Here is a 24347-nt window from a genome sequence, read left to right as displayed (position 1 = left end):
TTTTTTGGCATGAATGCTACATATGTCATGTTGTATACTTTCAGTTGAATCTCATCAGGAGGCATATCATGTCAATTGGTCCCATTATTGGTGATACTAAGTTTGACCATATTTTCTTTTGTAATTGGGAAGCATTATGTGGAGTTGATTGCATATTGTTCCCAGTAATGCTCCATCTAGTGGTTTCATAGTCTGTTGATGATCTGTGCCAAATTAATTACAGCATTGGTGGTTGCAATATGGGGATTTTTAAAATACTGTCATTCCTTTTACATTTCTTACTTGGCATTATTCTGTAAAGAAGAGCTTTGTCTTTCTTTCTCCCTAAATGATTATCATCATGAACTCATGGATGCTTTTTGTTTTTAATTCCTTGTATTATAATTCATTATTGTCATTTATCTTTTATTTTAAATATTTATTTTTGAGAGAGAGAGAGAGAGAGAGAGAAAGAGAGAGAGAGAGAGAGAGAGCATGTGCCGGGTAGGGGCAGGGGGTGGGGGGAGACAGAGGATCCAAAGCGGGCTCTGCGCTGACAGCACAAAGCCCAATGTGGGGCTCCAACCCACGAACTGTGAGATCATGACCTGGCCGAAGTCCGATGCTCAACTGACTGAGCCACCCAGGTGCCCTTGTCATGAATCTTTTTTATACCCATGTGGGCCCATATTTGGCCAGTGGGAGCCCCATGCAAGCTGGCTTGTATAATCTTTTGACATCTCCCCATCAGTCTTTGAATATTTTTTTCTCTTTGACACGCCTGTATATTCCAAGCTCACTTTGTATTTTTTTTTCTTTTTTTTTGCCTCTGACTTGGAATCAGCCATTTTCTAAAGAGCTTTAGTTTTATTTTAATGGGGAACTGTTATTTAGATACCAAGATCTGGGCACAAACGTATTTATTGCTACTTTAGTAGTTATTGCTTCTAGGCCCTTTATTCAAGTTAAGGCTAGGAAAAATAGATGTATATAATCATGAGTTCTTTATTGGTTATAATTCAAAACTGAAACCATAGGGTTCTTCCATATTTGAATCTTAAAATAACTACCTGCCCTCAGGACTCCTTCCCAGAGAGGTGCACCCCCAGCCTGATGCAGCTCTTGCCTGGGGACAGTTGCATTGCCACCTGTGCCCACCTTAATACAGCTTTACCAGCTGAGATCTACCTCCATCAGCACTATCTCACCGTCCACCAGCCATGCTGTAGTTAGAGTGCCAGAAGCATTTCTACAGTTGTTTTTGTGCATTTTTCAATGTATACTGCAGCTACTTCCAGCCAGGATGAGCTGTCTGCTTGGACAATCCAGGTTACCTCCTGGTTACAAAATGGCATGGCTTTTGAGTAGTCCACCCCAACACTATTCTTAACATAAAACCATGTTCTTTTTAGAGCATGAAATGCCTTGTACTATTGTTACCCCATTTTCCAGATGAGGATAATTGAAGCACAGAGAAATTGAGGACTTTGCCCCAAACCATATGGTAGGTGGCAGAGTCCAGGTTGAACCCAGGCACTCTACTTAAATAGCTCTTAATTTATGCTATTAGACCATAGGGTTTAAATAAGATGTAGTAGAAGATGAGACCTGATGAGTGGTTATTTTAAGACCATGAAGAAGTTCATTAATCAAATAATTTTGGATGTTTCTGGTAGGCTCTAGGAAGTCATGGAAGGCTTTTGCTTATAGAATGTTGTGATTAGAGATGTGCTGTAGAAGGTTAATTTCTTGTGGCTGTGGAGACTGTTGGAGGCAAGATTCCAGTTAGGATGTTGTTCTGGGGCCTCTTTGGGGATCTAAAGAATCACCATCTCTAAGGTTTGGGCTAGGGAATTTGTAATTTTTTGATGATAAGCCAGATTTGGAACCACTGCTGTAAACTATTTCCTTTGTTTACCATATTTATTTGACTACTGGTATGCTGTTCCTTTATATGTCCACCCAGCAAAAGTATACTTGCTGTTAGACGTTAAACGTATTCCAGATGAAGTTGATGGAACTCCTCAGGACACATAATATCTTTCATTGGTCAGGGGCTTTTAATAGATGTTTGAGCCGTACTGTTTTTTTTGTATATATTCTTTTTCAGTAAAGATTAGTATCAGTTTGCTTCAAGTGATCTTGAAAATAGTTCACCATTGGGTACTGTGATTGTCAAATTCACCAAATGTAAATGACAGAATATAAACCAGATGCTCATACTACCCTTATAGAAACAGATTATAGAGAACTCTCAGCTGTTTTGCTGTGTGCTCGATTTGTTAAATTTGGGCAGAACTAATGTTGAATCTCATGAGAGGGGTATTTTGAATCCCATGGACATCGTCTCCTTTGGCATAGCTGCCGTTTTCACCATTCCATCTGGTGATAGCAGAGCAACAGTGGCACTTTTGGTCCTGACCATGTTTAATACAGCTTGGGTACAACATCAGTATGTCAGGAACAACAGTGCCCTAATAACAACTAAAATCTTTGTTGGTCAACGTATATTCCTGACTTTGTGTTTAAAGCTAGTGCTTTTTGCTCTTTGGATCAACTTACTTTTGATAGGCTGGATTTTTGATATGTGAAGATTTCCTTATACCAGAGGACAGACCTTATGATTTAGAAGCATAAATTTTTGGGCGCCTCATTCAGTTAAGCATCTGACTTACGCTCAGGTCATGATCTCCAACGATTAGTGAGTTCAGGCTCCACGTTGGGCTCTGTGCTGACAGCTCAGAGCCTGGAGCCTGTTTCAGATTCTGTGTCTCTCTTTCTCTCTCTGCCCCTCCCCCACTCATACTCTGTCTCTATCTCTCTCTCAAAACTAAACATTAAAACAATTAAAAGGCAGGGGCGCCTGGGTGGCGCAGTCGGTTAAGCGTCCGACTTCAGCCAGGTCACGATCTCGCGGTCCGTGAGTTCGAGCCCCGCGTCAGGCTCTGGGCTGATGGCTCAGAGCCTGGAGCCTGTTTCCGATTCTGTGTCTCCCTCTCTCTCTGCCCCTCCCCCGTTCATGCTCTGTCTCTCTCTGTCCCAAAATAAATAAACGTTGAAAAAAAAAAAAAAAACAATTAAAAGGCATAATTTTTTTTCTTGAAAATTTCAATTTTCATATCAACTATAGACATCTATCTCTAAGATTCTGGCTACTTCAAGGTTGAAGGGTGATTTATTTTTCTAAACAATGAGTTATTTTAGATATTATTAAAAATAACATTTGCTTTTCCATAAGTTTGCATTCTGCTTATCTTTAAGCAGGAAATATCTATATATTGATGATAAAAAGAAAAATAAATAAATATGCTAAATTCTATTTTCCTTTTGCAGTTTTTTATTTTCAATTTCTTATGGCTCCAACTAATCTAGATAAAATATATATAGTTTATTTTTAAAGATCTTTTATGATCTTTCTTAGACATTCCTTAAAATACTAAAATACTTCACTACCTAGAAAAATAAATCACCTTTCACCTTGAAATATTTATAAAGATACTTTGCAAACATATGGAATGGATTACTTAAAGCCATAAATGGTGATTTATGGGGTATTTATACTGAAAGCGTGGGAGGAGAGCATCAGAAATTAATCTGATTTTTTATTTTGGCAATAGCTTGTGTTATATAATTGACGTACCATATAATTCATTCATTTGAAGTGTATAGTGCAGTGGGTTTTAGTATATTCAGATGTGTGCAGGCATTTCCACAATTTAAAAAAATTTGTATCACCCTGAAAAGAGACCCAAGCATCTACTTAACACCCTTTATTGTCACCCATCCTATCTCCCCACCCACCCATCCCCCCAACCCTAAGTAAGCATCTACTTAACTACTTTCTATCTCTATATATTTGTCTATTCTGGACATTTCATATAAATGGAATAATATATGTATTTTTGTGTGTATGTGATTGGCATCTTAGCATATTATTTTCAGGTTTCCTCTGTGTTCTATATATCACTCTTTATTGCTGAATTATATTCCATTGTATAGAATGTATATATTTTGTATATCCATTCATCAGTTGATGGACATTTGGGTTGTTTCTACCTTTTTGGCTATTGTGATATTTGTGAACAGTTTTTGTGTGGACACATAGTTTCATTTCTCTTGGATATATAGGCCTAAAAGAATAACAGGATCAAATGGTAACCTTTGTTTCACTTTTTGAAGAACGCCAAACTGTTTGCACAGGGGCTACATCATTTACATTTTCACTAGCAGTGTATAGGAGTTCTGATTTCTCCACATTCTTGCCAACAATTGTTATTATCTGATTTTTAAATTATAGCCTTCCTAATGGATATGTAGTGGTATCTCAGTAGGGTTATAAGTGCTGTTTTACTTTTATCTCCATGTTAATTAAAGATAAATGAACCTTACAGTAAGCTTGTTTTATAAATAAATGATAAAGTATAATTTTCTGAATTGGAATTAACTCTGACAAACCCCAGTCTGATATGTATATGCTGTGCATATCACTTTAGCAGAACGATTCAAATACTTCATGTTCATGATTGATTTGTTAAGTCTTGGCTCCTTCTTATACCCTTCTAGGACTACTTGGACATGGGCACTTAGAGCTACTATACCACAGTAGGCCAAGACCTGGATTCTTCTTAGGAATTTTTTTTAAGGTCCATGTCTAAATCTGATATAAGAATAATAAAAGACATGCAATACTAGGACTTACATCTTACTAATTTTTGAGACTAATAAATTTCTCACCTATAACACTTAAATGCTTCTCCTTATTTAATAGCTATTTTTATATTAAAAAAAAACTGTTTTCTGTCTCTCAAAAAGTAAATAAATGTTAAAAGAAATATATTTTTAAAAAAAACCTTTATTTTTGAGAGAGAGAGAGCAGGGAAGGAGCAGAGAGAGAGGGAGAGAGAGAATCCCAAGCAGGCACTGTGCCGTCAGCACAGAGTCTGAGGCAGGGCTCAATCTCCCCAAAATATGAAATCACAACCTGAGCTGCTGGCAAGAGTTGGGTGCTTAACCAACTGAACCACCCAGGTGCCCCTTTAATTTTCTTTTTAATTGTTTTTTTTTTTTTTTTTTTGAGAGAGTGAGAGAGCATGTGATGAGTAGGGAAGAGGGGCAGAGGGAGAGAGAGAGAATCCCAAGCAGGCTCCACACGGGGCTCCGTCTCATGACCTGGGACCATGACTGGAAGTGGAAATCAAGAGGTGGATGTTCAACCAAGTGAACCACCCAGATGCCTCTGTGTAATAGCATTAACTTTAATTTCTAATACATAAATGTAACTTGTTTTGTGTAGAGTCCACTGATTGGAGGTAACAAAAATACGATTTTTGTAACACAGATACAGAACCTAATACTGGCCTTTGTATGATACTTTAAGCTCTATTCAATAAATTCAGTGGAATTCTGTAGCCTTTCCTTTTTCATTGGAACTGCTTTTTATTCCGTAAGCGGTCTTTATACTGCTGATCCTAGCATATTCTGCTCTGCCCCCCGGTGGCCTCAGTGCACAACTGTTGCTTCTGCCACGGCTGTTGGAACTGCAAGATTCTGTCTTGCCTCCTGCTGCAGTATGCAGCCCCATAGAGTGGGGCACTGGGAGGAGTCTGCAGTGTGGATGTGAGATGGTTATGGGCTCTAGAGCCAGGCCTCTGGGTTTGAATCCCTACATCACTACCTCCTTGCTGAGTAACCCTGAACAGGTTACATAATTTTCTCATCCGGAAAACAGGTGTAATAATAGTCCCTCTCACAGGGTTGTTGTATTAAATGAGTTTAATACAAGTGCTGAAAACATTGCATGCTGAAAATATTACATGGCACATAGTATCTGTGTTAGCTGTAGTTGTTGTTATTCTGATCTTAACTCTTTAGGTGAGAAATTAAATATGTGTGCTTTATCTAGACATATAAATTACTGTATATTGATTGTGACCTAGAGCTTATTATTTTTTTCTTACTACTGATCTTTTCTAGATTCATTACTTTCTGTTTTATATAGTTTTTAATTTATCTGTACCTCATATTGTAAAATTAAAAGGTAAAAAAAGTCATATTAAAATTTGAAAGTTTAAAGAAGTGGGTGATTATCATATAGACATAACTATAAGGACAATATGAGAAAATGTTTTTATTTTGAAAATGTATTACTAATTATACTTAGTGTTTACCATCCTAATTTTTGAAGTAAACTATAGATTTTATGTTTTGCATACTATAACAAGGTAATTTCTAAGTAAGTTTTTTCTTTGCACTTTTTCCTTTCCTCTTTTTATATATATTGTATGTATATATCCATACCTGTATGTATATACATATATGTATGTATATGTATAGGGGTGTGTGTGTGTATCTTGAACATTATTATGGTACGGTGTTTTTTCCACTCAGTATTGTATTGTGCATATCCCTATTGTTAAATAGTTCAGGATACCATAAATAGCTCATTATGGTTGTAACATTGTTTCCTTCCTTTTTGTTATATATAATACTGTAATGGTCACTTTCATTCACATAGCTGTTTTTTCCTCTCAAATTATGTCTGTAGAATAAATTGCCAAGAGAAAAAATCTTGGTAAAGAGTACATAAATAGTTTTGTGGCTCTTGAAATGTTTTCCCACCTTTTTGTTCAAATTATGCTTTTTAATGCTATCAAATACTGATTTCTGAGAACTTTCTTCCTTAAATCATTGTGCTAGGAACAAAGATGAGAAAGACAGTCTGCTCACTAGGGCCAGAAGAGTTGAATGGAGAGGACACATACAAATAAATGACTTGAGTGAAAGGAGGTGCTAGAAGTGATAACAGTGTGCCGCTTCGACTCTGAAGGAATAACTGGGCTACCTGGGCAGTAGCAGTCTGGAAAAGACTTACTGGATAGAGTAGAACATGAAAATATCTGAATTTGAAACAATTATTTATGTTTATTTTTCTTTCGTGCATATGTTTATTTAGAATTTCCAAAACATATTTCTTGCCTAACTAAATAACTTAATTTCTGCCAACTGCATGATACAATAGAAAGAGCCCATTAGATTTGGACAAACTATTTAATTGTCTGAACTTCAGCTTCCTCACATATAAAATGTGTAAGTGATATTTCCTTTAGAGAGTTGTGAGGGTTGTAGAAAGTATATTATCTCCGGCTTTATTTCAGAAGAGATTTGACATGAAAGAACTAATATATTAATGACATACTTAGCACAGTATCTGGTACATAAGTTAGACTTAATAAGTAGGAGTCACCATTGGTTGTATGATTGTTGTTATTAAGATAAAGTATCTGCCTTTCTATAAGTAGTGCTAAATTTTTGATAGGCTAGTCTACTACCTCCTAGTCAAAACCACTTTCTTAAGCTCCAGTGTAAAGCTAGCTCCCCATTCCTTATGGTGACCCCCCAGACTAGCTTCTTCCCTTCCAACTTTCTTCAGTTCTTACTAGTTGCCAGGTACCATGTTAGGTGTAGGAAGTATGAATATAACTAAGATAATGTCCTTGCCTTCAAGAGTCTTACTGTCTAACGAGGGAAACAGGGTTGTATATGGGTAACTGTACTATGATGAGAGAAGTCAGTGATTCTCAGCCCTGGCTTCTGGGGAACTTTTTAAAAATACCAGTGCTCATGCCCTACTTGAGATAAGTCAGAATTTAATGCAGGTATAAACACTATTTTGTAGGAACCTGTACTCATTCTATAGGAAAAATGAGTCATTTTGATTGGAAAGTGAGTTGGAAAAAGCCTTTAGAATGAAGATAACAATCAGGCCAGTGTCAGGACAGCAACAGCAAGGGCATGGAAACTTGAAAATTGGTGACAGATTTGGGGAATGGCAGCCTTCTCTGGCTATTTTGAAAGGAGTGTGATTTGGGGGAAGGAAATGGTAAGTTAAAAGGCTGGAGTAATAGGTAGGGACCAGCTGTTAAAGTACTTTACCTCTGTTTAAGGAGTATAGACTTTAATATAAAATAAATGAGGTAGACTTCATGAGAGAATGTGATATGATGAAATCTCTGATTTGGAAAAATAACTAGTCCCTAGTTTATAATATCTTCAAAAGCAAATTCTAGATAGATTTAAAGCAATAGAAAACAATAGAGGAAAATATTTCTGTATTTGTGGGGTGGGGAAACCTTTTGCAAACGTGAGATAAGTTCTGCGTCATAAAGGAGAATAGCAAGATTGACAGATTTTACCAAGTATCTATTTAGAACTTCTCTGTAGCTAACTATACTCCAAATAAAGTTGAAAATCCAAAGGCACACTAGGAAGATGTGTTTGCTATCTGAATGACACAGAGCTAATATACCTAATATATAAAGAGCTCTTACAAATCAAGAAATAAAAACAGATGAACATCTCAAAGAGAAAAATAGGCAAAAGATATGAACAGGCAGTTTTCCAAGGGACAAAATACAAGTTGGTTGCTTAACATGTAAAAAGATGCTCATCATTATTCAGCGTAATGCAAAGTCAAATGAGGGTGTGTGTGTTTCTTTTTTTTAACTTTTCAGACTGACACATATGATAAAAAGTGAATGGTACCAAATGTTGACAAAGAAAAAAATGTGGGGAAACAGGCACAGTGATAACATTCTTGGTGGGAGATAAAGGTTGCTTCAGACTTTCTAGGGAGCAGATTAATGGTTATTTATGAACACTTAAAATGTGATTGCTCTTGGGTCCAGTAGCCCCACAGTGAAGAATTATCCCTGGGGAAATACAGTGTTGTAGAATTGTTTATAATGCCAGCGAATAGGAAACGATGTAAATGTTTATCTATTTGGTGTGCATTAAATTTTTTTTGTAAGAATACTTACCAAACTGTTCACATTGCTAGGGGAGGAGGACCGGGAGGGGTAGTTTCTACTTTATGTATTTTGTAATGTTTGGAACTTTTAAGCATCAGGGTGTAACAACACTTTTGTATTTAAAAACAAGCAAACACGCACAACACAAAAAGGCAAAGGAAAGACTGGAGGTCCTGGGTTGCTGGACGAATAGGATAAGGAAAAAGCTGGACCCAGGAGAATCAGAGAGTCCTTTGCCTTGTTCAAGTGTGAGAAATGTTGATGGTCTGCGCGGGAACTGTGGCAGTCAGAAAGAGGAAGACGGCAGATTTGAGAGACATTTTAGAAGAAGCAGGATCTATAAACTTTTTCTACTATGTGGTTATGAAGCTTGAGGAAAGAGCATAGTCAAAGATGCTCTGAAGTTTGTAAATTGTATTATGGGTAAATGATTACAACATTATCAAAAATAGGAAAAACAGGAAAAGGAACATTCCCTGAATAGAAGAAAATGAGTGTCTTAAAGATCCTCACTAATTATTTCAGTGATAAGTTTGTTTGGTTCAGTTAGCTTATCTCTCATTTGTGCTTTCTTGTTAAGGCTTATCTTCTGTAGTCTTTAGTTCTGTTACTTTTTGTTAGGAATTGTTACTAATATTGTAAAATATATAAATAGCAGTTTCTAAGTGTAATTTTTAAACTCTGTTCTTGTTTTATATTTTCAGAGTGCTCATTTGGCCATGATAGATACCCTAATGATGGCTTATACCGTAGAAATGGTCAGTATAGAGAAAGTAATTGCCTGTGCTCAACAGTACTCAGCTTTTTTTCAAGCCACGGATTTGCCCTATGATATTGAGGATGCTGTCATGTACTGGATAAACAAGGTAGGAATATGCTCACTTGAGTAAAAATGAGTCTCCTAACCAGAAAAAGTACAATCTTTAATCATATATTGCCACTCTGCTGTAGATTGCAGGTTTTGTCTGCTCCAAGTTCTTATTCTCAAATATATTTTTTAATGTTTATTCATTTTTGAGAGAGAGAATGTGAGCGGGGGAGGGATGGGAAGGGGGGACAGAGGGTCTGAAGTGGGCTCTGCACTGACAGCTCCAAGCGTGATATGCGGCTCGAACTCATGAACCATGAGATCATGACCTGAGCCGAAGTTGGATGCTCAACTGACTGAGCCACTGAGACACCCCTCTTATGTTGAAATCAACCCCTGATGTGATGGTGTTAGGAAGTGGGGTTCTGGGAGGTGATTAGGTCATAGCCCTCATTAATGGGATTAATGCCCACATGAAAGAGGCCCCAGCAAGCTCCCTTGCTCGTTCTGCCATGTGAGGTCACAGCAAGAAGATGGCCAGGAAGCAGGCCCTCCCCAAACACCAGACCTGCTCGTCCCTTGATCTTGGAATTGCCTGCATCTAGATCTATGAGAAATACATTTCTGTTTATAAGCCACCTATTCTGTGATTATTGCTGTTACAGCCGTCTGAACAGACTAAGGCACACTCCATTGTTGTTTTTGTTTTAAATCAAAATGAAAGCTAAAGTTGTTTAAGTTACTTAAAATTTCCCATTACCTTTTGATTAAAAAATCTGTTAAAATGATGAAAATAGATTTCTGTATATTCTACAATATCTGTAATTACATTTAATAATGATTTAGTTCATATCAGATTATTAGAAAATTTCCAGCACTCAGAGTAGAGTGTTCTATACACTGTGGGTGTTCAGTGAGTATTTTTTGAATCTAATAATGAAGTAATTCCTATTTCCTATTCTCTGATTCTTAGGTTTGCTTGACTGAGTTGCATAAGACTGTATTGATTGTAGATTTCTCTTGGAAATTTTTATGGAACTGTGATTAGTTATTTATGCTCTGAAGATGCTTAAATTGTCAGCTTATTACTCCCTTTGCCAAATTGAGTAGTTAATTCCTCCTGATTTGCATTTGTTTGTAACTATCACTCCAGAAAAAAATGAAACCTTACCCATGAGCAAGACCTGAGCAGATCTAAAAGAAATTGTACCTTCAGGTATCCTTCCTTGAATGCTTGCATAATGAGAAGCTAAATGTAAAAAACTTCATTTATCATCGTTATCAGTATCAAGGTAGAAAGCCCATTTAATACTCTGCTCCTGGAGTTCCTTGATTTCTTCCTCCTTAGCTCTGGACAATCATCAGGATGTAACCTTCACATCTTATTGCAAACATCTCATTCTTTTTTTTTTTTTTTTTATTAATTATTATTATTATTATTTTTTTTAATTTTAGAGAGAGTGTGAGCAGGGAGGGGGGCAGAGAGAGAGAATCTTAAGCAGGCTCTGCACTGAGCATGGAGGGGCTTGATCTAATGGCCGTGAGATCAAGACCTGAGCTGAAATTAAGAGTTGAACACTCAACTGACTGAGCCACCCAGGCACCCCACAAACATCTCATTCTTAAATAATTCCTTCACTTAGTCAAATACGCCTACTGTTAACAGTGTTCAGCTTCATCATGAGTTCCAAACCATTGCGGCTGTTAATTCTTACAGTCTCAGTTAAGATTTCTTTTTTGGGGGCGCCTGGGTGGCGCAGTCGGTTAAGCGTCCGACTTCAGCCAGGTCACGATCTCACAGTCCGTGAGTTCGAGCCCCGCGTCGGGCTCTGGGCTGATGGCTCAGAGCCTGGAGCCTGTTTCTGATTCTGTGTCTCCCTCTCTCTCTGCCCCTCCCCCGTTCATGCTCTGTCTCTCTCTGTCCTAAAAATAAATTAAAAAAAATGTTGAAAAAAAAAAAATTAAAAAAAAAAAAAAAGATTTCTTTTTTGAACTAGGTTCTTGCAAGTACTGTCAGTTACTTTGCCTCCTTTTCTCTCCCTGTGATTTATGTGACACAACCCTGGTTGAGCTCAGTTACCTGCTTTCTCTCTAGGGTGCAGCTATGGATATAAAGGAGAAATTTACACAAGGAAGCTAGTTTCGCTTTAAATTTATAAGCACAGACTTCAGATAAACACTCAGTGCTTACTGCCAGGCCAACAAGTGTGTCCCTAAGAAGTTCACTTTCCCACACTTGAAAATTATTTCATCCTTTCTTCTCTAATCCTCAGACCTTCCATAGCCCGTCCCTTGTTAACGGTCAGTTGAGGACCTTGCCTCATCCTTTTTTTGAGACCAGAGATGGGAAGTCATCAGGTGGGAATTTTCTTTTTGCTACCAAATCTGTAAACCTTTCCACATCAGTATTCATTGTCTGTCTTTCTTTCCTGCTTTTTTTTTTTTTTAATTTTTTTTTTAATTTTTTTTTTTCAACGTTTATTTATTTTTGGGACAGAGAGAGACAGAGCATGAACGGGGGAGGGGCAGAGAGAGAGGGAGACACAGAATCGGAAACAGGCTCCAGGCTCTGAGCCATCAGCCCAGAGCCCGACGCGGGGCTCGAACTCACGGACCGCGAGATCGTGACCTGGCTGAAGTCGGACGCTTAACCCACTGCGCCACCCAGGCGCCCCTCTTTCCTGCTTTTAAAGTGGAGAAAGTGACCCCTCCCCCTTCCTGTCAAAGACCAGTTTCTCATTACTTATTACTCTAGAACTCTGCTTTCTTCCCTTGTCTTTGTCATTGGTCCTCTGTTCAGTTCTTGTCATGCTTCCATGTGCGTTACAGTCCCCAGGGAACTTGTTAAAATGCAGGGTCTGACTTTATGGGGTTGCGGTTGGGGTTGGGGTGGAGAGTCTGCATTTCTAAGAAGCTCCAGTGATGCTAATGCTACTGGTCTGTGGACCACACTGTGATTCCCTCACTCTCCTGCATCATCCAGTTCTCCCTCCCTATTGGACCATTCTTACAAGAATACAGACTTACACTAGTGTTTCCCATTCTGATAAAACTTCCCCAACCCAATTCCTCCATACACAGAACTTCTCCAAAGAGTTATTTTCTCATTCACTGGACTTCTCTGCATTCTCTCTCATCCCCACCCCTATACTGAGTTGGTTTGGGAGTTGGCTTTCATCTTGACAAATCGAGTGAATACTTCTCTGTACTCCTCTTAAATTCAGCCTTTACTTCTAAATCATGTGTGACCCTTCTAAAGTTTTGGTGGAGAACCCAAGGTGTTTACCTTGGTGTGGGACTCGAGTGCCACACCAGCTCCCCCGTAGCAGGCAGCTTCTTCAGCCTCTCAGCAGTTGTTCCCCCCCCCTTCCTCCCCCCTCCCCCACCACCCCCTTGACTCTTTTGAGTCTTTCCTACACGTGCATAGTTCAGAGCTCAGCCAAGGATTTGAGGGCAGTTTAGATGTGCAACTGGGGTGTCCCTCCACCGTGATTCCTTCTTTTCCAGGATCTTCCTCAATATCCAGCCATTCTGACAGTCTCCGATTTCTCCCTCAGTTCTTCAATCCAACACAACTAGTTTTCTGCTTGTTTCTATCCACTGTGCATTGTGTGAATTGAGGAGAAAGCCCTTGAAAAACATAGATTTCACTCAGCATATTGCCTCCTTTCAAAGGTCACATCCTTTCCCATTTCTGTCTGCTTTTGATTGCTCTCCAATACCTTCAGCAGTTGCTTTTTTTGTACTTTGTCCAGTTTATAACTGCTGTTCTGGGGAGCTTAGTGTGATACATGCTATTCCACTGTTATCAGAACAAAATCTCAGAATATCTTTTTAACAGTGTAACTTGAATCATGTCATTCCTTTATTAAAACTTTTAGGGGCTTCATTTTACACTTAAAATGCAGAATGCACCATGGCCTACATCCTGTGCATTTCTCCATTCTCAGCTTGGGGCCACTGTTCTCCTCTCACACTTCACTCACTTCATTCTAGCTGTCTGCCTCCCCACAGGGCCTTTGATCATGATGTGTCCCGTTCCTGGGCAGCTCATCTCCCGGTTTTTGCACGGCTTCCATTCCATTGTTTCTTTCTTTGTTGATAAATATTTTTTTTATTTATTTTGAGAGACAGAGAGTGCACGGGAGGGGTAGAGAGAGAAGGAGAGAGAATTCCAAGAGGCTCCACACTGTCAGTACAGAGCCCAGTGTGGGGCTCAAACTCACAAACTGTAAGATCATGACCTGAGCCAAAATCAGGAGTCAGACACTTAACTGACTGAGCCACCCAGCTGCCCCATCTCAGTGTATTTATGTTTTTAGTGTTTATTTATTTTGAGAGAGAGAGAGAGTAAGCAGGGGAGGGGCAGAGAGAGAGGGAGAGAGAGGATCCCAAGCATGCTGCATGCTCTCCACGCAGAGCCCGATGTGGGGCTTGGTCTCTCAAACCTTGAGATCATAACCTGAGCCAAAATCAGCAGTCAGACACTTAACTAACTGAGCCACCCAGGCACCCCACATCATTTCTCAATTTAGACAGCACTTTTTCCTCACAACCTTGTCTGAAGTGGGCACCTGTCAAGTCTTATTTTCTGCTGCAACACGTCTTCTTTTCATCATAGCACTTCCGAGAGTTTGTAATTATTTTGCTTAATTGCTTAAACAAACTAGGATAATCTTGGGGCACCTGGGCGGCTCAGTTGGTTAAGTGCCCGACTTCAGCTCAGGTCATGATCTCACGTTCATAGGTTCAGGCCCCACTTCGGGCTCTGTGCTGACAGCTTGGAGCCTGGAGCTTACTTCAGATTCTGTGTCTCCCTCACTGTCTGCCCCTCCCCTGCTTGTGCGCGCACAATGTCTCTGTCTCTGTCTCTCTCTCTCTCTGTCTCTCTCTCCGTCTCTCTCTCCCCAGAATGAATAAATACACATTTAAAAAAGAGAACACTAAAAAGAAATCTAAGTAGAATAATCTTTGTGAGGATAGGTACAATGCCCATCTTTCTTTTTTTAGTCTTGGTGCCTAGACTAGTGCAGTGTTTGCAGAGAGATGATGTGTAATAAATAAAAGAGGTAGGTAAAGCTACAGAATTAAGCTAGGCCTTTTGGAACTTTGGGAATTTATAGAAGGATAAAGAAATCACTTAATTAAGAATGTTCAGCACCTTTATGCGGCCATATCCATCCTATTCAGTTTTTAGATAGAGGTTGAAAACATTTGATTCAACCTGAACCTCCTAGTGTACTTTTTCTTGCTCCAATCTACGAACACCAGCTTTGTTACTTATTTTCTCATCATGACTTCACTCTGGCCTCTCAGATTTAGTATGTCCTTGTTCCTTTTGGCTCTTATTTTGGGTTACCCTAACTCAGTTGCCATTTTTTCTGGATAATACACCCATAGGTATAAAAAACCTACCATAGAAAAGTGAGAATAACATGGCTAAAATAGCATGATTGGCAGAAAATGAATTTGAATTTAAAAATAAGCAAAATCACAGAAGACAAGATTGTACTAAATGACTGACTCATGCAGGGGTACCCACAAGTTATGAATACATGAACCTTAACATTATTTGGTTCTACCTCTCTTTCCGGTTTCATCTTGTAACCCCTCCTTTCCTTGCCATGTTTCAGCCATACTGTTTTTTCAGTTCCTCAAACATACCAGATTTTCCCCACCACAACGCCTTAGCTTATATTGTTTATTCTTTGTCTGGAATACTCTTTTTTCTATTTTTACCGTGGCCAGCTTCTCATTTTTAGGTCTCAGCTTAAGTTACTTCTCATGGAGGCCTTCTCCGACACACCCAGCCTTCCTAAAATAGGTCCTCCCTCTCACCCCCATTATTTTCTTCTTATCTCTCTATTTACAGCTCTCCTAATAAATTGACTTTTTGGCGGGGTGGAGTTGGGGATCTCTTGCCCTTTTTTTTTTTTTTTTTTTTTTTTTTTGGTCCTATGAGGATAGGGACCATTCTGGATTTATATATATCACTGTATCCCTAGCCTCTTAATACAATGTCTGTTACATAACTAGCATTCAGTAAATAGCTGTTGAATGTGTGAATAAATGAATGAATAATGGTTTAAAGTATCAATATATGACCGATTTGCTTTTTGAACAGAATTTAGATAAAAACTTTTTAAAAAATCATGAAGACATTTCCAAACTGATAGATCAGTTGTGACTACATAGCAGTGAATTAGAAAGTATTTCTTTTTTAACCTAGAAAAAAAAAGACACACACACACCACCCCCCAAAAACAACAGAATAACTTATAAACTGTCCCAGGTTTTAGTTCCATCACCTCTTTCTGCCTAACTCTCCCCACCACACAATTGGTAAATTGATCAAAATATGTCAAGATGCATGTAAATTATAAAGCTGCTTTGTAGCACATAAATTACCAAGACAGAAAATGTTAGTGATTTTGGCAACATGTTGGATTAAGACTACAACCTCCTGCTTATAAACACCTAGACATATGTTTGATAAACTGTAATTAGAAAAGTTTATATTACAGAGGTGAGCTTTAAAGAAGGAAAAGGAAGTCCTCAGGTGCCAGGAAAAGTGGGGCCTGGAAGTTTTGGTGGCTCTCCCACTGGGCTGTCAAGCATATGCTAGAGTTTTAAAGTCATTTGGACGCAAGGAAAGGCCTTGGTTTTGCCTGCTGTGGGAAGTAGGAACTGCAACCGCTATTTAGACCCACAAAAGATGCACAGAAAGCTGGACCCTCTGTGAAAGGGAGCACATCAGCCATGCTTTTAACTGCCAGAAGATCCAAATACAAGTAGCTTAAAGGATTTATTATCTCACATAGCAACATATCTGAAGGTGGGACATATCCAGGGTTAGTTAATTTAGGGACTCAACAGCAGCAACAAGAATATAGGGGCTTTCCTTCTTTTCTATTCTGTTACTCTTTTTTTTAATCGTTTTTATTTTGTTTTTTGAGAGACAGAGACAGAGTGCTAGTTGGGGAGGGGCAGAGAGAGAGGGGGACACAGAATCCGAAGCAGGCTCCAGGCTCTGAACTGTCAGCACAGAGCCTGATGCGGGGCTCGAACCCACAGACTGCGAGATCATGACCTGAGCTGAAGTCAGATGCTTAACCAACTGAGCCACCCAAGCGCCCCTCTATTCTGTTATTCTTAATTCTATACAGTGTTTCCATTTGTGGTTGTATAATGGCACCAGTGATTCCAGGGATCATACCCAGTCACAATAATGTCTAGCAAAGATGAGAGGGTCTTCTGGACTCTTTGGTTTACAAAGAAAACTTGCCCTCAGATTGTCCTCCCACCAGGAGGTCCTGTTGTCTAAGATAGATTCTTTTGCCTGTACCTAAACCATCTTTTAGCAAGAAGAATGAGGCTATCATGATTTTCTTAGGCTGTTTATGAGTTTCCCTCCAGGTCTGGGAAAGAGACCTCTTTAACTGAACATGCAGGAAGATGAGCACTCAGCTGATGATCAAGGAAAATGGGAAAAGGCAACAAATTAACAAAATACTAGTACTAGGCCAGTAATAATCTTTCTGACACCTGTCAGAGAAGCAAATTTAAAAATACTCTGAAAGTTCACTTCCACACCCAAAGGCAGCGGGGGAGGGAGAGTCTTTGCTGCAAATTCAAAAGTACTGACAATCAAAAATTATGAAACACATGGAGAAGTGAGGGTTACATTGCAAGAACCTCAGAGAGTAAGGACAGTCTGAAAAAGACTATAAAAAATAAATGTGTGGGTTTGTTTTTTTTTTTTTTACATTTTATTTATGTTTGAGAGAGAGAGAGAGAGAGCGAGCACAAATGGGGGAGAGGCAGAGAAAGTGGGAGACACAGAATCCGAAGCAAGCTCCAGGCTCTGAGCTGTCAGCACAGAGCCCGATGCGGGGCTTGAACTCACAAACTGTGAGATCATGACCTGAGCCGAAGTTGGCCTCTTAACTGACTGAGCCACCCAGGGGCCCCAAAAATAAATGGTTAAATGACTGGAAATAAAACATGGAATAAAAACTATAGGAAAGAATAAGGCCCCATGGGGACATAACGGAAAAATAACCAAAATGACTTCAGAAATCAAAAATGTCGTTCATTAAAAATCAAAAGTTTAAAATAGAAGATTAGATGTAAAGAGGGAATTACTTGCCGAAAGGAAGTTACCCAGAATGAAGCCCAGAGAGATGAGGTGGAATATATGAAATCAAGATTAATGGAATTCCTAATTGGAATTCCAAAAAGAGATTACCAGAGAGAAGCGGGGAAGAGAGGATATATTTGAAGAAATACAAAATTTTCTACAACCATTGAAAGATATAAACTTTCAAAATTAGGAATCACAATGAGTTCCAACCAGGATAAATTAATACAGATCCATACCGATACATATCATAAATCTGCAGAACTCCACAAAAATACAAGACAGAGTCTCTGAAAAGAATGGCAGTTAGACTGTAGTAGCCTTCTCAGCAGTAATATTTGCGCACAGAAGACAATGTAGCAAAGTCTTCAAAGTGCTGAAGAAAAATAATAATGAACTTAGGGTTCTAGACCTTTTATTCAAGATTAAAGGTGATACTAAGATTTGTTCAAACAAAGAAAGGCAGTTCATTACTCACCTTTGCAGAACTACTAAAAGATTGTACTTCAGTAAGAAAGAAATTGAACCTAGAAAAAAGAGGTGGGATGTAGGAAGCGATGATAAAAAGCAGAATTGTTACACATTTGTGTAAATCTAAATAAGTATTATGAAAAATCATAATATCTCATTTTGAGGCCCATAAGAAGCAAACTATAATTCTGAATGAAAAAGCATGGAGATGAAAGGGTATGATTTGATTTAAAGGCTTTCTGAGGTTTTTGTATTGTTCACGAGGAAGGTAAAATACTGAATAACTTTAGACTTATACTAAGGCAAGGATACACATTACTATTTGTATTTTAAATTAAAAAAAAAATGTTTAAAGTAATCTATACACCCATTGTGGGGGTGGATCTCACAACGCCCAGATCAAGAGTCACATGCTGTATAGATTGAGTCAGTCAGGCTTCCCGACAGAACAAACTGAGGGTTGCTGGAGGGGAGATGGGTGGGGGATGGGTTAAATGGGTGATGGGCATTAAAGAGGGCACTTTTTGGGATGAGCACTGGGTGTCATATGTAAGAGATGAATCACTGGGTTCTACCTCTGAAGCCATGACTACACTGTATATTAACTCACTTGAAATAAAATTAAAAATAAATAAATAAATAAATAAATAAATAAATAAATAAATAAAATGAAAAAAATGAAAAGCTAATGTATATTTTTAAATTAATAGATATTTTAAATCTAATATATCATTTTAACAAATTTATTTTTACCTAATTCATACTACTAAAGCCAAATATTGTTTTTTGTTCTCTAGTTCACTAGTCCTCAGCACTTGTTCAGATGGTGACCTCCCTCTGAGTCATGATGAGCTCTCTAATCCATCACATCCCTTTAATTTTTTTCCTTGAGATGTACAAAAAAATATCATGATTCAACTTCAGTAGTAGAACTTTCTAACCAGCATTTGGGAACTAATTATTAATAATTATTAATAAGCTGATTATTATATTCATAAAGCTAATTATTATAATAAGCTAATTATTTTACTTAACTGTTTTGGGTACCCAAGTAGGTTAAGTAGCATGTCATGCCTTGTCATGTCTGCAACATGTCTTGTAGTTTTCTTTTATTCTATTATGAAAGTTAATGAATTATCAACATGTAAAATTTTCTTATAATCATGATTTTAGTATTTAGGATGACTTATACCATTACATCACCTTAAAGTATTTTATTAAGGTTTGTTAAAGCCCTTATAGAGATTTAACTATCTGGTATAACTTTGAGGATATATTGTTTATAAGAATCTATGGAACATGTGCTATGTATCATGTACTTTACTTGGTATATTTTATATATTATTTCTGCTGTCCTCTGTGTTTTCTCAGTTGCTTATTTATTTAATTACCTATTTATTCTAATTATTTCAGTATTATCAGTTTCTGTGGGTCACAGATCCAGGCCCTGCTTCCTTGCATTCTCTCTGAGTCCGGCCAGGTTGCAGTCAAGGCATTGGCCAGACCTGTAGTGTTATCTCAACGTATGACTACAGAATGATCCACTTCCAAGTTCATGTGGTTGTTGGCAGTGTCCATTGCAGGCAGTTGGACCGAGGGCCCCAGTTTCTTACTGTCACTAGGCTGAACGCAAGGTTGGCAGGTGCTTGCCATGTGGGCCTCTCCACAGGGCAGCTAACAGTTTGGCAGCGTGCTTCATCGAAGCCAGCCAGAGTTGGCTAGCAAGATGGAAATTAGAATGTTATGTAACTTGATCTCTGAAGTGATATCCCATCACCTTAGTTGTGTCCTGTTGGTTAGAAATATAGGTCCAGCCCACACTCCAGGGGATCAGTGGGGACCATTTTAGAGCCATAATATCCCAACTGCTTTATGAAATAGCTTTTATTAAAAAGTATCTAAGGCTCAGAAGTATCAAGAAATTATTGAGGTCACAGCTTGTAAGTACAGGTTTTGAATCTAACCTAGGTCTTTTCTAATTCTGCTGTCTCTTCTATTTTGTTTAACCAAACCGATGATCTAAGTAAGAGAGCAACTAGGAAATCTTAGAATGCTGCAGATTCACGTACCAAAATAAATTTGTTGATTAAATTCCTTACAACCCCTTAGAAATATCATGAGTATAGAAGACTCTTAGTGACTATTGTTCATTAAATTTATCATAAATTCAAATTCTCTATTTGTTTTTAGCCAATGAACTGAATTTTAGGCAATAGAAGAGTTCAGAAAATTATTGATTTAGTTTAGAGTTATAGTGGTTGATAATGGCATAATGTTTTCCAGAGTGCCAGAATTAATAAATTTGAACTTTATTATTATTAGAGTGACCTTAAAATTATTAGCTCAAAATCCAGAATTGTTTAAACTATTCTTAAGAAATATTTTATGCAGTACATAGACTGTTTCTTAACCTTTTTGGATTATGGACTGTTTGAATAATCTTTGGGAGATAAATTAAACCTTCTCCCAGAAAAGTTCTCATACAGAAATTTTTTTCATCTAATTTAGCTGTGGCATTATGACCACACTAAAACCCGCTCATGGTTCAAGGACATATCTATGAAATTACAGATTAAGAACTTGATTCAAAGGGTTTTTTATATGTATATATATATATATAATATATATATACACACACACAATAAAATATTATTCAGTCACTAAAAAAAAGGAAATCTTGCCATTCGCAACAGCATGGATAGATCTAGAGAGTATAATGCTAAGTGAAATAAGTCGGAGAAAATACCATATGATTTCACTCACACGTGGAATTTAAGAAACAGAGTAAACAAAGGAAAAAAGGAGACAAACCAAAAAACAGACTCTTAACTATAGAAAACAAACAGATTATTATCAGGGGGTAGAGGAGAATGGGTGAAATAAGTGAAGGGGATTAAGAATATACTTATCTTAGGGTGCCTGGGTGGCTCATTCAGTTAAATGACTCTTGATTTTGGCTCAGGTCATGATCTCACGGTTCTGAGCCTTGGCTCGGTGCTCACTGTGCAGACCCTGCTTGGGATTCTCCCTCCCTCCCCCGCCCCCCCCCCCCCAAAAAAAAAAAAGTTTGTCTTGATGAGCACAGAGTAATGTATAGAATTGGTGAATCACTGTATTGTACACCTGAAACTAGTATAACTATAATGCTGTATGTTAACTACACTGGAATTGAAAATAAAATAAAATAATGCTTTGTGCCATTTGAAAAAAAACCCTAAAGTGTTTTTTTTCTTTTATTTTCTTTTTTTCTTTCTTAGTGCAAGCGGGGGAGAGGGGCAGAGGGAGAAACAGAGGGGGCGGGGGGAAAGAGGGGATCTTAAAGAGACTCCATGCTGTCCGTGCAGAGCCCGATACGGGACTTGATCCCGAGACCCTGGGATCATGACCTGAGCTGAAATCAAGAGTTGGACACTCAACTGACTGAGCCACCCAGGCGCCCCTCCTAAAGTGTTTTCTAATGATAAGAAAACATTAATTTTAGGGAAAGTAATTTTTTTTGCTAATCTCTTTTATAAGAGATTAGAAAAAATTTATTAAAAAAATAAAGTTTTATTGTTTCCTAAGCATTAAAGTTAGAAGTTGTTGAGTACCCTTTTTTCTCTAGCACTCTAAGCAACTCTTGACATATAGTAGGTAGTCAACAAATACTTAATAAATTAATGAATTAATTTCAGAATATCAAATGAAACACTTGTAAAATACTTTTTTCTGGTTGGGAAAATGAAACTTTCTCATTTGAATAGTACTGATATTTGACATCAGAGATCTGACCACAGTCCTTTCAAGGTGCATGTTATTTTATCATCATATTTGAATATAAATTCAAATTAGTGTTTTTATATTTTAAGGTAAATGAGCATTTGAAAGACATTATGGAACAAGAACAGAAATTGAAAGAACATCACACAGTTGAAGCTCCAGGAGGTCAAAAGGTATATATTTCAAAGAAAATAAGGTGTCTTTATGAGACTATGTTCACATGTATGTGTTGTTTGGGAAATACATATATTAATTAATAGATATGTTCATTAAATTGTTTTTTGGTGGTGTTGTGTGCCCTAGAAAGCAGGTCATAAATACCAAGTGAGTAGAAGTGCAAAATGAAGGTTAATCGGGTAGAGGTATTTAGGAAAAATTGTTAATGATTAGAACTCAATTTGTGGAGTACTTGGCAGAAATAATGACTTTGCCTTTGGCAAAACGTATGAAACAACAGAAAACATTTTCAGTGTACCAGCCTTACAATGACTTCTCTTAAGACCAGCCTTTTAAATATATTCCAGTAATTGTAAGTTGTACATGTGGTTATTCTGTGAAGAAAGAAGCAACATTAATATGGATTCATTTTTTAAAAATTCGTGTGGCTTTTAGAGTTTCCTTCTTTGAAAATTTGTGTTTTTGTTATAATGAGAGCTCTTTAATCATGTTGTGTAGCATTTGAATTGAGGTGTAAGAAATTATAATTATTCAGCAACCTTATTTTCCAATTTGGATTATTTAAAGTTTATTAATATACAGTTTTTCTATCCATTTTGGGCTAATGCTCCTGGTCACTGATACCTCTGTAAGAAGAGAAAGAGAAAAAAGGAAGGAAAGGGAAAGCTATTTTGTGTATTATCAACTTCAACAGAAAACTTTGTGGGACACCACCTAAAATTTTGTCAGAACTTGATGTTTCGGCATCACAGTGAATTCCCTCATTTAGCTTACTGACTAGCTCCTGAAAATACTATCCGTACTTGATTCTTCATCCTAACTTTGTTGATGTCCTTTCCCCCTAAAGGTACATGAGAATGGAAATATTTTTTTTCATCACCCAGATCACATACTCCATTTCCCTGCCTTCTACCAGCTTCTGCCTCTCTCTTCCCTCCTGCTTCCTCACCCTCCCCCACCTCCCGCCATTGCCGTCCTTCCCTATTAGTTTCCCTCCTTTTCTCTTTCTCATCCCGTAGGAGTTGAAACCTCTGCCCCCAGTTTTGTGCCTGGAACTAATTGGGAGTAAGTTAGATGGCATCATCCTAAATTATAATACTAATGGCCTTTTTCCATGATTATTTAAATGATTAAATCCTATAGTATTGCATACACATCATGAACTAAATAGGGATTTTATATGCTGGCATAGGACCCAATAAACATTATTTCTGTTGGGGGAAAAATGCCATTTGTATTCCGAACAGAGTAAGTAAGCCTTACTTTTCTTAAAAGCTATATGGAATCTGGACACCACTTGTATTATACCTCTTTGACTTTTTTAAAACTATTTTTTAAGTTTATTTATTTATTTTGAGAGAGAGAGAGAGAGAGCATGAGTAGGGGAGGGGCAGAGAGATGGAGAGAGAGAGAGAGAGAGAGAGAGAGAGAATCCCAAGCAGGCTCTGCACTGTCAGCACAGAGCCTGACGAGGGGCTTGAACCCACAAACCATGAGATTGTGACCTGAGCCGAAACCAAGAGTTGGATGCTCAACCAACTGAACCACCCGGACGCCACTACCACTTTGGTGTTATAATAGCACTTCCCCATGCAATTTCACATATTAACATCACAACCAATATTTGTTAAGTGAATGACTGAGTAAATGAAGGAATGAATGTGATTCATTTTTAAATATGTGGATTAATACATATTTTTATCTTAGCACAACACATGTTTTTATTTTCAAATGAATTTTCTTTTTTTTCCCATTGATAGAATCTCTGTGAAATCTATGTGAAATTGACAATGTCAATTTTACATAGTCTTACTGCAGAGTAGGTATCATCATCATGAAGAATCACTCTGTGACAGCATAAACTAGGGAAAGCAGTCTCTATTACCTAACAGTGAGATTTTTGGCATTTGAACTAGTTGATTTGGCTGGAAATTTAATCATTTCATTCTTGATTTTTATTCCTACAAAAGCGACATTCTTGACCCTGTCCTGTTTTTAGGGATGAGAGAATGACTTGCTCTTCCTTATTGCTATACGATTGGTAGGAAGTTGCCATGCCTTCCACCTACTTAAGCTAGCTTGCCTAGTGACCCAGATGCTAGCCATGTTTTCTATGATTTATCCAGCTATAGACAGAGCCCATGGTGTTGGATGATATTTCTTACTTTTTGTCCTTGCCCACCTATTCCCAACTTAGATGTTCAAT

The 24347-nt window shown here is 37.8% G+C and overlaps 1 protein-coding gene across 8 annotated transcripts in view; it reads left to right on the top strand.

Moving 5' to 3' along the window:
* CAMSAP2 (calmodulin regulated spectrin associated protein family member 2) overlaps nucleotides 1-24347 on the top strand; it is a 113386-nt gene that overhangs the window by 50923 nt on the left and 38116 nt on the right. For all 8 annotated transcript variants that reach the window (XM_086693325.1, XM_086693323.1, XM_086693321.1 and 5 more), the window contains 2 exons: nucleotides 9491-9652; nucleotides 22054-22137. In XM_086693325.1, the coding sequence (XP_086549451.1) occupies nucleotides 9491-9652; nucleotides 22054-22137 (246 nt within the window). The remainder of the gene's footprint in view (nucleotides 1-9490; nucleotides 9653-22053; nucleotides 22138-24347) is intronic.

This window comes from Puma concolor, chromosome E4 (genome assembly GCF_028749965.1).
Source record: "Puma concolor isolate L17-30 chromosome E4, mPumCon1.1.hap2, whole genome shotgun sequence".
NCBI classification, from domain to species: domain Eukaryota; kingdom Metazoa; phylum Chordata; class Mammalia; order Carnivora; family Felidae; genus Puma; species Puma concolor.
Note: the sequence above shows the minus strand (reverse complement) of the source record. Positions and strands in the feature narration are given on the sequence as shown.